This window comes from Lethenteron reissneri, chromosome 57 (assembly GCF_015708825.2).
Source record: "Lethenteron reissneri isolate LAM-NWPU_2019-01 chromosome 57, ASM1570882v1, whole genome shotgun sequence".
NCBI lineage: Eukaryota > Metazoa > Chordata > Hyperoartia > Petromyzontiformes > Petromyzontidae > Lethenteron > Lethenteron reissneri.
The window spans coordinates 206,603-221,664 of record NC_083835.1 but is presented as its reverse complement, the minus strand read 5'-3'; the positions used below and the strand labels follow the sequence as shown (position 1 = coordinate 221,664).

The 15,062-nt window shown below is 54.8% G+C and overlaps 1 protein-coding gene across 7 annotated transcripts in view; it reads right to left on the bottom strand.

Annotated features, from left to right (window-relative positions):
- Positions 1-15,062, bottom strand: part of ATP11B (ATPase phospholipid transporting 11B (putative)) — a 41,402-nt gene that overhangs the window by 7,948 nt on the left and 18,392 nt on the right. For 3 of the 7 annotated variants that reach the window (XR_009756943.1, XM_061575068.1, XM_061575073.1), the window contains exons 11-28: positions 14,881-15,031; positions 14,295-14,492; positions 13,397-13,612; positions 12,743-12,945; positions 12,141-12,209; positions 11,606-11,679; positions 10,934-11,037; positions 10,050-10,231; positions 9,709-9,912; positions 9,168-9,321; positions 8,178-8,280; positions 7,232-7,377; positions 7,009-7,068; positions 6,659-6,786; positions 6,072-6,210; positions 5,368-5,433; positions 4,918-5,021; positions 4,441-4,606 (exon numbers count right to left, since the gene is read on the bottom strand). Coding sequence is in view for 6 of the 7 variants with exons in the window: in XM_061575068.1 (XP_061431052.1) it covers positions 4,441-4,606; positions 4,918-5,021; positions 5,368-5,433; positions 6,072-6,210; positions 6,659-6,786; positions 7,009-7,068; positions 7,232-7,377; positions 8,178-8,280; positions 9,168-9,321; positions 9,709-9,912; positions 10,050-10,231; positions 10,934-11,037; positions 11,606-11,679; positions 12,141-12,209; positions 12,743-12,945; positions 13,397-13,612; positions 14,295-14,492; positions 14,881-15,031 (2,467 nt within the window). In the remaining variant the exon portion in view is untranslated. Of the gene's footprint in view, positions 1-2,917; positions 3,159-4,440; positions 4,607-4,917; positions 5,022-5,367; positions 5,434-6,071; positions 6,211-6,658; positions 6,787-7,008; positions 7,069-7,231; positions 7,378-8,177; positions 8,281-9,167; positions 9,322-9,708; positions 9,913-10,049; positions 10,232-10,933; positions 11,038-11,605; positions 11,680-12,140; positions 12,210-12,742; positions 12,946-13,396; positions 13,613-14,294; positions 14,493-14,880; positions 15,032-15,062 lie in introns of all 7 variants that reach the window. The other 4 variants (XM_061575069.1, XM_061575070.1, XM_061575071.1 and 1 more) reach the window with 4 other exon arrangements.

The following is a 15,062-nucleotide window of genomic DNA, read 5'->3' as shown; positions in this document are numbered from 1 at the left end:
ACACCACCTGACTCTTAACATAAAACCAATTTCAGCGACCCTCGCGCATCGTCACGACCAGCAAACCATGCAGACAGCGGAAAGAGAGCGCGCGTTAGTTCTGTAGCACAGAGCAAGCACACGACAAACTTACTTAAACAGATGCAGGGCCCATGCAATACCCACACACGAGCGCACACAGCCCGTGAGCTAAGGGGGTTGTGGTTGGTCCCACCAGGAGTGGCCAATGCTACCAGCATCCACCATGGTGGGCAAGGTCCACCATGGGCGGAGGGCTGACACTCCATCTTTTTATATATGCACTTCCTCTATGTTCATATTCCACAGTTCCATATCACAGTGGCTTTTTTTCAAAATTATATTCTCGATCAAACAAATTAAGGCATCCTTCTTTAATGATCTTTTTCTCATAAAAAGCTACCACGGTGCCCTTGCTATCAGACACCTGTGTGTCACAGAGCTCAAATGCTTTGTGAAAATCCCTGGGAGCATCTCCCACCCTGGCTGGTACCGATTGCCCATTTTCAGGCCAATGGCTCAAGGACCCAACCGACCCCCCACCCTACCGCCATGCTCATGCTTCAAAGGCATTCCCATGCAAGAGTCCTCCAGCAAAGGCAGCGAGTGTCCCAAGCCCACCCAGCACAAAGGCGACAGAACAGTGGAGCGACAAAAACTCCACTCCTTTGTCTGAGCACACCCGGCCCGCGGCTCAACATGAGCCAATCAGACGCGCGCGCTGCTCTACGTTTTGAAATCAGGCTCTGGGTCCAGAGATTCATTTCCTACTGAATATTTCACAGGACGTTTTTCGAAAATGGCATAGGTGGTACATGAATGGCGGTAGCCACAGCCCAAGCGAGAGGTGGTAAACAGGATGTAGTGTGCCAGGTGCGGAAATAGTTTCTGGATCACTGGTAGACTGGAGTGGGTGGCACATTGCGTGGGTAAAAAAAAAATCACCAAATCGCTGCGGGGGGTAGTGAACTGTTACACCGATACTCATTTTATTAATCCCCACAAGGATGATGAGCCGAGTTTAACCCAGGTAGGGGTTGGAACTCGCGAACTTCAGGTTGAGAGTCAAGTTCTCCAGCCAGTCACTCTTATCCACTCTGCTGGTGGGACCATGGTGAGAAAACAAGTGAGAGAAACGGACCGGGTGCCATTGCTGTTATACATCTCCTCCTGCGTTGCAGTCGAGGGTTCTTCATTAATTTATGGGTTTCCTTCTATCTTCGGTTTCTCACTCTACGCAATGTCTAGTTTCGCATTTATGTAATTTGGTAATTGTCAGTTCAGATGCAATCTTTTCTACGAAAATTAAACTGGATTCCAATTATTTCCTGTGTCCAGTGGCACAAAGGCATTGGTAATGATCCCCACCCGTTCTCCATTCAGGTTTGTGTAGCAGCCCGGTGACACTGCCAGTGTTTGTCTCGGTTCAGTTTCACTGGAATCGCTGCGTTTCACACGAGGCTCATTTTGCCACCAGTGAACATCAGGCATGCGGGCGTAGTGATCTCTGCGCGTCCACTCCCAGCACAGGACTCCGATGTAAACTTCATCATCAAAGGGACCATTTGACTCCGGAACACAATGTTCAGGGGGACATACCGATTGCAAGGATTTACACAAAAACAGAAAGATTTAAAAAGTAACCTAAACATTTCCGTCCGCAGACAGAGCGACAAAATCATCTCATGTACAGGTACCAGGTGGATCATTCCATCGCAAGCCATGGGAGATGGCGGTGGCCTCAAAAGACCTTCATTCAGCAGTGACCAATTAGTGCTATTGTTACTAAACTTGTTCACCATGGAGAGCCTCACTGAGTCTCAAGACTCTTTTTCAGGAGGGTCCTGCCAAGTTTTCGTAGTTGGGGGCAATGTCACCGTGTACGAAGCCAGTGACAATGTGTGGGTTTTCTTAACACTATGGAAAGAAACTGGAGAACCACCCAGAGGAAACCCATGCAGAAACAGGGGACGAGAGAGAGAGTCGGGGACTGAACCCAGGCCAGACTTGCAATCGCCGCTGGTTTGGTCAGTGACGTCGGGAACGCGAACGCTGGGCGTGACAAAACACTGGTTGAAATGGATTCCCAAGCTCAAAATACACGCAACAAATGTGGCGGGGGTGATTTTTTTTACAATGTAGATAAACGATATGATAATGCGGTAGTCGCTAACTCTCAAAGGCAGAACATCTCAGAGGAGCCAGGAGAAACCACAGATAAGCAGGAAGGCAGCAGCAACCACGCGGGCCAACAACTGTCCAAGCCCCGTGGTCCCCTATATCTTCAGGTGTTTTCAGACGATTAATCAGAGTTTTACATGTGGAAGGAAACCAGAGCACCTGAAGAAACCCCACGAGTGCGAGGGGGCAACACTCTAACCCGCACTGCAACGCCCACGCAGTTTCACAACATATGTGTGATCCACCAACCCTCCTCGCCTCCACAGTGCTGGATTACAGGCATGCGTAGCCGCCACCAACACCCGGCTAAATCGTATGCAAATATGACAATTAAGTTAATGGAGGGGCGAGGAATAAAATTTTAATAACCGATTCTGAAATTGATTTATGGTTTAAAATCATCACAATTCACGAAATGGCTAAAAAGGGTAAGGGGGTGAATTGTTGCGTGCCTGCTGATCACGTGACCATGTACAGCCAACCACAACCTCGCGCTGCCCAGCTGATAACAAAGCCAGAATTTACAATTCCAGGTTTTTCTAGACAAGAGAAAAAGAATCCATGATACCAATGCAGCTTGGAAAAACCCACACAAGCACAGCACAGAGCAGCGAGGGAGTTGGTAGGAGGCGAGGGAACACACTGCAAGCTGCAAGGCGGCCAGCGTGCGTGCCAATGTTCCCGTGGGTTCTCGTGCAGCTGCGTGCACCCTCCCCACCCCATAAGCGAACGGGCCTTTACGTGGCAGCGTGCGCAGGGCCGGCCAGTAGGGGCCTCGCGGCCACCTCTCCGTCCGGCGGGCCGCGCTCCTCGCCCGCCAGCACCCCCCGTACGCACGGGGGGTCTTCCTCCTTCTGCAACGGCACGGGGGGGCAGGGTGCACGGGCAGGCGCGTGGTGCACACGCTGGCGTGGCGGCGGCGCCGTGGCGGCGGCGGCGAAGTGGCGGCGCCGTCCCGGCTGCGCGCGTTCACGCGGCGTGCGCAATGACGTCGTGGCGAAGCGACAAGGAAGCAGACACATGGGAGAGGTGGACAACAAGAGGCGGAGATAGGCGACGGTGCCCCTTTGCCAGGGACCTTCAAGCAGCGGCCCGCGGAAACACGTCTGTACGACCACGGCTAACATCAGTCGCGAATGGTGTCCGAAAATGATCCTGCTCATCCCCTTCACCAACCTGCACGGAGGACCAGCTTGGTGAAATATGGTTGAGCAACCCCCCAAAGACCTAAACGTACCACCGATTAGCACAGTTGGCTACATACAGTGCAAAAGAGGTTCAACATACATACAAACGGCGCGAGGCCTTCATCCAGCAGTGTGTTGTCTGTCTAGTGTCTGTTGTCTATTCATCTGGTTGGCCTGTCTCGTACACGCTGTTCACTTTGAGACAAGGTGACACCAAAGTCGTTATCGTTCACTTTACAGCGGACGATAACGCTGATAACAATTAAATATACTCATGGCTGGTGGGGGGCTTCGCGATTCGGCCCCCGGCCTCCGAGTAAATTGGCTCCACGTGCGATACCGCCCCACTGGGCCACGCGGCCGCGCCCCCCCTGATCGTATTTCACTGCTTGCTTCAATAGGGGACACGGGCTGCACACGGTGGATTTTAGCGGCACAGGGAAGAGAGGAGACACAGATAGCAACAGGGCAGCACTCACGCCACATGGGCAAACGAAAAACACAGAGACGCCCGCACAACGGCGCAAGCAAGATCCGACGCCTCAATGCTGCCTCTCCTTGTCTGCCGTTCTCTCTCTTTCCACACCACAGGTTCTCTCGTGTAACATTTGCCCTTATACCTCCACGTTAGATCCTTCAAGTCGATTCACCGGCTCCAGGCTTCACACGAGGCCTACCCGCTAAAGCCGCTTGGAGCCGGACTCGGCGAGAGAGAGCGCGAGGTTACCACTCACGAAGTGGATGGACGCGAGCGACGACCCCGTGCCAACGGAGGCATCGGTTTCCCACGCGCTTGGCTAACGGCAACCTGCCTTCTCTCACTTTTGGACATGAATTTTCTGAAATGTATAAATGCGTGTTTTGTGTTTTTATTATATATTTTATTTATTTTCTACCCCCCATCTGCCTTTGTCCACCACTTGCCACGGCCCCTATCCCATCGTCGCCTCTCTCTCCCTTTCCCCTGTCCCCTATTCAGGTCTCTCTTATCACCCCCCCCCGCTCTCCCATCCACGTTCGTGCATGTACGTGCGCGTGTGTGCCTGCGTAATACCTGCAAAAGCTGCGTGGCTGTGGGCCACAGAGTCCTCCACACCGTCTGCTTGAGCAGGTCGGGCAGGAGGCTCACAGTGACAAGCAACATGATGCCAAGCCACGCAGGGCCACTCGACAGCAGCTGCATGAACACAAAGTACATGTCCTGCGCCCGCAGGAACGGCCTGTGCGCGCGGAGAGAGCGTCCACGCACACGGTAAATACGCACGCACGCACGCACACACACGTGAACACAAAGTACATGTTCCGCACACACATATAGGCATCTACAGAGACGCGTCATTAACAACAATGCAACCCACGTTTACACGCAGATATCACTGATAACACAACACACATGCACACATGCCACCTCGCTGGGTTTTAGCCACCCGGTGCTCCCTTCGTTGTTTTTTACTTCACCCCTCCAACCTCCGCTGTTGTTGGAGGGCCTCCTCTACAGTCACACACACACAACCACATGCACCCCTCTCACCAGATGATGCCACTATAGAAGAGCGAGAAGAGGATGTAGAAGCCCAGGGAGCCCCAAGTCACCAGGTGATTCATCCACGTCCAGTACCGCGTGTCCAGGGCCAGCTGCACCGCCACACACACCACGCACACACAGGTACATGCACGCACACACACACAAAAACACAAACATGCACGCACGCCCCCACAAAACACATATATACACAAACACATAGACATAAAGGCAGGCTTTTGGGGCTGTGAGGACTTATGAAGGCCACTACTTAGACGTATATATAAACACACAAATACCAAGACACACTCATACGTACACAAACACAACATCAATGCCACCGTCATCAATGTTAACACTTACGCAGGCAACTTTACCATAGAAATTGCACCATGGAGGGATTGGGAAGGGGAGGGGTTGGGGAGTGAGGGGGGAAGGAGGGAGCGAGAGGGGGCTCACCTTGAGGTTCACCGTGAACACCAACACGGTGAAGATCATCGTCCCCAGGGTCCAGTTCCCGAACATCTGTTGAGGGAGACACCGGCGCTCGTCTCAGGGTCCCCCCACACAGCGGCCTGGGGAAGGCCTCGGTCTGTGGGTCACCGCACGTGGCGGAGCTTCTGGTAAAATCCCCGTGATCTCGGTTTCAACGCGCGAGATCCTCGCATCCCTCCACTGGCCTCTCTGCGAGTGTCAACCAGAGGCCCCACTATGAAGTGTCTCTCCTTGGCACTTTGTTGAAGGACCCAGTCAACCTTCGCCCGAGACTCCGACCCCCCACCAAGGCCCAATCCTAACTCAACGCTGCTCATACTCCCAGGGTACACGCAGAGCGCCAACTCACCTGGTGCTTGTTTGGATTGTAGGCCTTTCATCAGCAAGCATGAGAAACACAAGGAGGAGGAGGCGGAAGAGGAACGCGGAGTGAGGGCGAGTGAGAGAAGAGCCGTGAAGGCAAGGGAGCTCGGCGGCAAGGGAAGGAAGTCTGTAATCGAGGAGGGAAGTGTGAGACGAGGCCAGGAACGCGGACACGCCGCCACCTTGCTGCACGAACGCCGCGGGAGCCCCACACTCGTCCCTCCCACCTCTCCGCCGCTGGCTCACGTTGCCGGAGGAGCGAGCGGCGGCGAGCAGAGTCGCGAGCGCCGGCGCCTTTCGCTCACCTGCCCGTTGCTGGAGAGCGACGTGTGGTGGCCGAAGAGGAGGAAGACTCCAAAGTAAAAGACGAGGCCGTCGAAGACGCCGAGCACCGTCCAATAGATGAAGGGCCGCACGCCCAGCAGCGAGTTGCGGCTCACGTCCCTGCGGGAGACACAGAACCGGCCACACCGCTTCACAGGGGAGCTCCAGTGAAGAGAAATAGTCATGACGGTTGACGACTCGGGGAGGGCCCTTCTGTTCACGACTGATGATGATGAAATAATTATAAACAACCCTTTGTCAAACCACAGCTGGATCAAGTCCTCTCTTTGTCGTGTCCATCGTGAGGGCTATTTTACCATACTTCACCACGTTGGCCAGTGAGAGTTAGCAAAGACTGATGGGTGGCACAGGACCATTTCAGGTATCGCTCGCCACTAATGTTGACTGTGAGCGGAAATCCAATTCAAGATGCCCGAGTTTTCGAGTAGCGCGGCGCCAACCACTCCGCACTCAACAACAGAGCCCCAAGCTGCGGTTAAAACGTGGAGCGAAATTGAACGGCACCAGGAGCGCGACGCGCGATTGTTTGTGGCAGCGCTGCGCTCACCGGTAGAGCGCCGGTGTTTTCATGAGCATGTCGGGCTTGACGTGCTGCTCCACGAGGCTGTAGAGCAGGACGGGCAGCGAGGTGAAGCAGATGTTGTAGAGCGTGAGGTAGGCGCTGTCGTACAGCGTCTGCGGGGCGGCACGCACGGCAGCACCGAAGCTCCACATTTGGATATTTTATTAATTCCCAGAAAACTACTCCATTGTGAGTATGCATAACAATCGTGGCCCCCTACTGTCCAAGATTGGCAGGACCCTCTAGAAGAATAGTCAAGACTGGCGGGACCTGGGTAACCAAACGTAGTCATAACAAAAAAGATAGACGAGGCTGTGAGTGGACGGAGGCATCACCTGTTGGGAGAAGCCACAGTAGAACTGGTAGAGAAACTGCGGCATGATGAAGCACACGTTCTGCAACAACAAGAAGACAGCGACACGAGCGGCGGCGATGAGTACGGCGAGAGGTAACCACGGCACCGCCGAGATCCCGGGTTCGAACTCAAGCTCTCGGGAGCGCCGGCTGGGCGCTCCGGCCGGCTCGGAGGTTGGAGAGACACGCAGAACGCTTGCTCACCTTGTAGAAGAAGTACTGCACGAGCTCGGCCACGCGGACGTAGTAGAAGTGTCCGTGCACAAGCAGCAGGCGTAGCAGGAAGCGGAAGCGCGCGATGGCGTAGTCGCTGTTCCTCACCGCTTGCCGGCCCTCCTTACCCATAATGCCTTGTGTCGCACAGGGGGTGGGGGGAGTGGCACAGAAGAGGCGCGATCATTATCTTCATTGTCGTCGTCATTATAACCATCATCTTCGTATCATCACTGTCATCTTATGACACAGTAACTGTGCTTACCACTGTCATTAATATAACCATCATCATGATAACCATCGCGTCAACATAATCAACATCATCCTCTCCATAAAGATACCGATCATTGTCATCGACACGCATGTGTGATGCATGCACGCATCATGAAACGCCGACTCCACGACATAACTTGTATTAAACCCACATTAACCTACCACTGAATTGCTTCCTTGTTTGAAAAATCTAATAACCAAACAGCAGAGTAACAAGATTATCACGGGCGTCCCGTGGCTCCGGTGAGCACGAGGCGCGGAGTCTCGCGGCAATACAAGGGTCACAAGCAGCAGAGTGGCAGTGGTGGTGCAGTGGCAACACCTGCCTCTCACAGCAAGAAGAACCAGGTTCCCCGATCCTGGCCCCACTCTATGTGGAGTTGGGACGTTCTCCCCTCTTCTGCAATGGGTTTCCTCCGAGTTTTATGGTTTCTTCCCATAACTTAAAACATAACTGGAATTTGGCCAAACATCCCAATGCCGAAAATATTACCAGAAAATTACTAATTTGCATTGACACAGCTGCAATATCGGCCCTTCTACAAAAAATTGTCTCTGTTGTATGCATGCGTCTCCCCGTGTGTCCTCGTTTGACCCCGTGTCTCCCATGTCGCCCTGTTTATCCCCATGTGCCCCTGTGTCTCCTCGTGTCTCCGTGTCTCACCGATGCCCACGTGCGCCTCCTGGATCATGCTAACGTCGTTGGCTCCATCCCCGATGGCCAGGGTGATGGGGCTGCTGGACGATGTCTTTATCAGACGCACCACCTGCACCACCGCCACCACAATGACAAAGATCGACAAAGGCTGAACAGACTGTTGGGGCAAGTGCTGTTGGTGAGAACCTATAAAGGCCGGCACAGCACATAAGGGGGTGGGTGGCCAGCACCAAGCCCGGCCACCTTTGTCTCCCTAGCGGCAATGTTTACACATTGCACAAAATACTCATTTGAGGCCGAGTCGACCGAGGGAGGCCCAGGACCAGTTAAGATAATCGTCACCGGTGTTGGCCGTGAGCGGGACTCGAACTCGGGTCGCCAGGTGCAGAACGTGGCGTGCCAACCGCTACACTCCTGCTTATATGTACACACGCGTACGCGTCTACAAACACCGACTTATACACACACACGCACATACACAAACACCGACTTATACACACACACGCACATACACAAACACCGACTTATACACACACACGCACATACACAAAGACCGACTTATACACACGCACATACACAAAGACCAACACACACACACACGCACATACACGAAGACCAACACACACACACACACGCACATGCACAAAGACCAACACACACACACACGCACATACACGAAGACCAACACACACACACACACGCACATACACAAAGACCAACACACACACACACGCACATACACAAAGACCAACACACACACACGCACATACACAAAGACCAACACACACACACGCACATACACAAGGACCAACACACACACACGCACATACACAAAGACCAACACACACACACGCACATACACAAAGACCAACACACACACACGCACATACACAAAGACCAACACACACACACACGCACATACACAAAGACCAACACTCACACGCACATACGCAAAGACCAACACACACACACGGCAGCGCCATCCGCTGCGCTCACCTTGGCCTTCTGCAGCGGCGCCATGCGGCAGCAAACAACAGCAACGCAGCTCTGGCAAACGGTCATGAAGAGTTCCTGGTGCTCACACAGCGCCAGCGACAGACTCGCACCGTCCACCACCAGCGCCTGCTGCGTCACGCCGTCCTCGTTCATCCTGTAGCGCAACAACATGGCACACACACACGCCCTGCTTCGTCACACCGTCCCTCCTTACCCTGCACCGCAACAAAGCAAAATGCGCGCGCACACCCGCTGCATCACACACAGCTGATGAAACAAAGGAGAGTGGAACAATAACGGAACAGACAGGGATGGAACTCGGTCACGGCCCAAGAACGGGACGATGCGCGGGATCCCTGATGGCGACGGCCGACAGCGCGGGGCTGGATGACTACCAACATATCGGGCGAGGTTGCAAGGAGACGGAAAGTGCGTGGAAGGAAACGCGTCCGGTTCCAACAAGAGAGGTAGACGGCCTGGCGCCCACAAACTGCGTGAGTGCACATGTGAACGCTCGCACGCGTGGACGCGGCGACCTCACCGCTTGAGCAGCTGCAGCAGCGTCTCGGCGCACTCCTCGGCCGAGGTCTGGACCGTGAGCTCCAGGACAGCCATGCCGCGCTGCAAGTGGCCGCACGAGTAGCTCACGTTGACGGCCGTCTCCTGCTTGTCGCCTGTGAGCACCCACACCTTGATGCCCGCACGCCGGAGCCCCTCGATCGTCTCGGGCACCTCCTCCTGCAGCCTGCGAGTGGGGGGGGGGGACAGGGGGTGGGGGCGGAGGGGGTGGCGCACCACATGTAAGGCATGCGGCGTGGCGGTGTGTGAGGTGAAAGACATGTAGTGCAGTACGTGTGGTTGGCCATGCCGACCCGCACGCACCGGTCCTCCACGCCGGTGGCCCCCAACAGGTGCAGGCCACTCTCGATGGCGTCGAAGGCGGCACGCGTCTCGTCGTCGCGGTTCTGCAGCGCCACGCGCGCCGCGTGCAGCCGCTGCTCCGTCTCCAAGTACTCCGCCCCGCTCAGAGCCTTGTAGGCGAGGCACAGGGTGCGCAGGCCTTCCTGCGTGACGGCAGTCGGGGAGAGCAAGGGGGCGCGCGTTCGCGGACGGCGTTAGAAGGCAGCCCAGGAGAAGCGGCAGGGAGGCGGCTGGAGAGGGCTGACCTAAGAGCCCCTCTGTTAAATCCTTCCAGTCGAGTCGAAATAGGTTGCAACAATCTTTAAGCACGACTGCTTGCAATGATAGTCATGGCTGCATTTCATATTTTGTAACAACAGCAAAAACAAAGATCCCCCATATAGCCTTAATGGACTATTGGAGCAAGCGCCGTTAACATTGCCCCAAATCAAAAGACGTTAATCCGTGTTTTGATTTGTAGGCTTCATGTGCTGATGGGGCTTGAGTTATCGCAGTGAGAGTGCACGTGTTCAGTCCCTCCCTTGTGTCCCGCGCGATGAATGGTAATGAAAGAATCAATGTCACGCTTAGTTGGCCAGAAAATAGCGTCAGTTGCGGTGCAGCGGCCAGCAGCTCAGCGGGCAGCAGCTTGGCAGCGGAGCGGGCAGCTTGCAACCAAAGGTTTTGAGGTCGAATCCTGCTTGGGGGGAGGATTTGTGGGGAAGCCAAGAGAGGTTGTCCTGTGGATAGACTCGACCCCTTCATCGGAATGTGGAATTTGCACCGCTGGCTCCGTAGGGCGATAAATACGAGAGGAGCACTGCTGCCTCGATGGTCGTTGGAGCGTCACACGGGCCGGTCCATACCATGGCGAACTCGTCCACGTGAGCCCGCGTGCGCTCCACCTCTCCCGACACGACCTTGGGCAGGATGGACGACTCGGCTCCCTTGGTGATGACGAGGACATCGCCTGTGGGAGACAGAGAGAGAGGTGTGTGACCAGGTTGGCCATGACCCATGACCTCGCCAGCTAAGAGGCCCATTCGTGTGGAATACCGAAAGGTGATTGTCTGACCACCTTGTTTTCACATTCAAACCTAAAGACAAAGGTCCCCCGTATAACCTCCATAGATTATTGGGGGCAAGTGCCATAAGCGAGCGTGTATGAATGCCGGCACGGCACACAAGGGGGTGGGGGCAGCACCACAAACACATGTGCACACACACGTGCACACACACGTGCACACACACGTGCACACACACGTGCACACACACGTGCACACACACGTGCACACACACGCGCACACACGCACGCGCACACACGCACGCGCACGCACGCGCACACACACGCGCACACACACGCGCACACACACGCGCACACACACGCGCACACACACGCGCACACACACGCGCGCACACACGTGCACACACACGCGCACGCACGCACGCGCACACACACGTGCACACACACGTGCACACACACGTGCACGCGCACACACACGTGCACACACACACGTGCACACACACGCGCCACTCACCCGACCCCTTCTCCACGATGACACTCATGCACCTCCGGTTGGAGTCGAACTCCAGCACCTGCAGCAGCTTGAACCTGCGGCACGGACGCTCACTCAGCAACCCAGCCCTGCGGCACGGCGGGGCCACGCACGGCTTCCACGGGCCCCCTCACTTCAAAACGCACGCCGCCGGGTAGCCCCGTGCTACGCACATTGAGAGTGAAACCTCCTCTCTTATCCGTGTACTTGTTATCCACTACTCCTGTTAATCCGCGCTTCTGAATCGATCTGCAGTGAATATGATTGTCTGTGGATCGATTCTATCCATGAGGCATGCTCCTCAACGGATCTATCACTCAGAAGTGGCGAGAAAAGGGTGACACTTTTTTTGGAGGATTTTTGTTTAATCCCACGAGTCGAGCAACGTGCCTGAAAATCAGAGGAGTAATCGGCTACTCAAAATAATCGGAATGGCTGGCTCTAATCGGCACAAGAAGCAGGTTCGTGGGGTGCGTCTCCCTGCGTGGACCCGGTGTGCGTACGCATGCGTGCGTACCTGTTCACATCGCCCATGGTTCGAACCTCTATGATGTCCCCGTGCAGCCCAAGGAAGGTGACTCCGAGCCTGCGGAGACACGCGGCGCATGGCGGCGCGACACTCACGGCGGCGCCGAGTTCTCGCCGCCCCCACCACAGGGGCAGCACCAACAGAGCAACCACGGAGATGCTCCGGGGCTCAAGTGCAGCAGAGTTCACGGCCACAGCCTGGTCACCGATGATTATGCAACCAACCCATCCTGTTACATTTTACTTCTCACCAAGCACTGAACTCGCACTTCTGAGATTCTCAGTTCAAACGCAGCATTTGCCGCCTGTGATTCAGCCTAGTTCTCAAGAGTAGCGAGTGATTTATCGGGAGCAAGTCTGTTTTTCCTTCATGTAGGAATCTGACAGATAAGGCAAATAACTCCCACCATGTTTGCTCTACGGGCTCCGATTTATATTGTAAGCATGCAATAGGTTGAGACCTTTCAATTCCACCCATCACTGATTTCTGAATTAACTCGTCCCACAAGACTACGCCGGTGGATAGATCCAACCCAGGAACACGATCTCCACCCGCGTCTCCGTAAGCGCGAGCCGATCGCAAGCACGCACCTCTGCGCGGCCTCCACCAGGGCCTTCTCGTCCGGAGAGGAGGCGTAGTAGAGCACGGCGGGTTGGCTGGCGGCACTGCCTCCCCTTCCCGTGGCCCTGCCCGCGGAGGCGCCCCCCGCCTCGTCCGCGCTGCCCCCCTCCTCCTTGCTGATGTGAACCGTGTGGCACAGCGCCAGCGCCAGGAAGAACTGCACCACGGACGGCTGTGACGGAACATGCGCAGACGCGAGACATTCGCTCGCCTGACGCGGGGCCGCTCCCCTCATCAGCTGACCAAAACAACTTCACATTATGCTCGGTTCTGCACTCAACTTGGCCAAAATAAAATGTAAAAAATCTGTTTGGCTGTCGCAAATATTATTCTCGTGGCATGGCAGATGGGAAAGAGCTGCCCCACCACGGCGTGGGCCAGAGTTCACTCGGATTAATCTGTGATGTCATACTGCGGCACGCGCGACGATTCTCCCCACCGGTGTATCGTCTCATTATGAGACATCGGGTGCACAAGCGAAATGAGCAGAAGGATATATACAAATGTATTTACTTATTTAACAGTCTATTATGGGTCACTCACATTGCAGTCACCCAGTTACATCTCTACCTCACCGCGTCCCTGGCACCTCCCTCCCACCCCCACCGCCCCGGTGAGCGTACAGTGATGTTGCTGCTGGAGATGGCGGCCGGGCTGTCAGGAGTGGCGGCACCGGCACCGCCATTGTCGTCGTCGGCAGTTCCACCGGCACCGCCGCCGCCGAGCGGGAGGAGGACCCCGTCCTCCTCCACGTACTTGACCCCGCCGATAGAGCACTGGCGGAACTGCATGTCGTTCTCCGTCAGCGTGCCCGTCTTGTCCGTGAACACGTACTCCACCTGCGCTCACGGACAGACAGACGCACATGAATGGACGCAAAACGACAGACGATGCACGGAGGGATGCGCACAGACACGTACAGGCAGTTAGAGACAGACACACAGAGAGATGCACACACAATAGAAACAGTCAGAGGCCAGGAGTCAAACGAAACTTGCCGTAACTTTCCAGCTAATCGCCCAGGGAGCCGAAACAATCGTCATTGGCGCATCATTATCCCCTTACATGCCTAGTCAGTTAATTTGCGTCGCTGTGTCAGGTGGTGGAGGGTTCCTAACGACACGGATTTGGTCAGATAATGATGTGGTGGCCTCCCCCGAAACGCAATAACGAATCACAGTAGAACGTGTGAACCGTGGTCTGCTATTGATGGTGGAACACAATCAAATTGATGGAATGTTCTTAAGTGCTTTTGGAAAGCTGAGAACAGACCAATGTGCCCAGGGAAGACTGTGTTTAATCAATAAGCCCTTCGTGCTATGAATAATCGAGATCACACTGAATATCGGCGCCTATGGTTGACACTTGTGGTTGAGTTTTGACAGACAAACCCAAGGTTTACAATTCACAGACACATTACATGTTTACTATGGTGGACACCTCTCAGGGAGGCCTGTAGTTGATACTATAGTTGACACTGTGGTTGACACTGTGGTTGACACTACATCCGCCCAAACCCACCTGGCCCAGCTCCTCATTGAGGTCGGAGGTGTTGACGAGTGCGCGCTCGTTGGAGCCCTCGTCGTACAGCGCCATATCCCAGCTGATGAAGAGGGATCCGAGGAACTTCTGCATCTCCACGGTGACGTAGAGCGAGATGGGGATGACGTAGTTGTAAAGGACCATGAAGGCCAGGAAGTCGGCAAAGCCGGCGAGGAACTGCCGGGGCGACACGGCACGCAGCACACCGCACACGTTAGCTTGGCCCGCGTAGCGGTCACACGGAAGAGTGTGACCAAACAACACCAGTGCACATGAGAAGTATTTAGTTAGGCTGTGTCAGGTGGTGGAAGGTTCTTAATGACACAGATATGGTCAATTCATAACATGGCCTAAGCCAGAAATAAATTGTTAATTTCTATGGAACACACGAATGTGTATAATTTATAACAGTGCGAATCTGTGAAATCAACTGTGGTAGTTGTTGAACGCATGATTGGATCGCGAGGAATTCACAAGTGGAGGAATTTACCGGAGTATTCATCAAACCAGGGAGGTGAGAGCTGACCTCACAAGAGGAGGTGGGGGAGATGGTGACGGCCCTCACCTTGTTGACGTGCTTCAGCTTGTCGGACTTGCCGTTGTACCAGGGCTCGTCATTCTGCGGCGTCGCCTGCCACCAGTACTTGAGCACCGTGCTCAGCAGAGCCTTCACCAACAGCAGGGTGAGGTACACGGTGAGGAATGAGTTCATCGACCTGGGCGCACACACGCACACACATACGTACG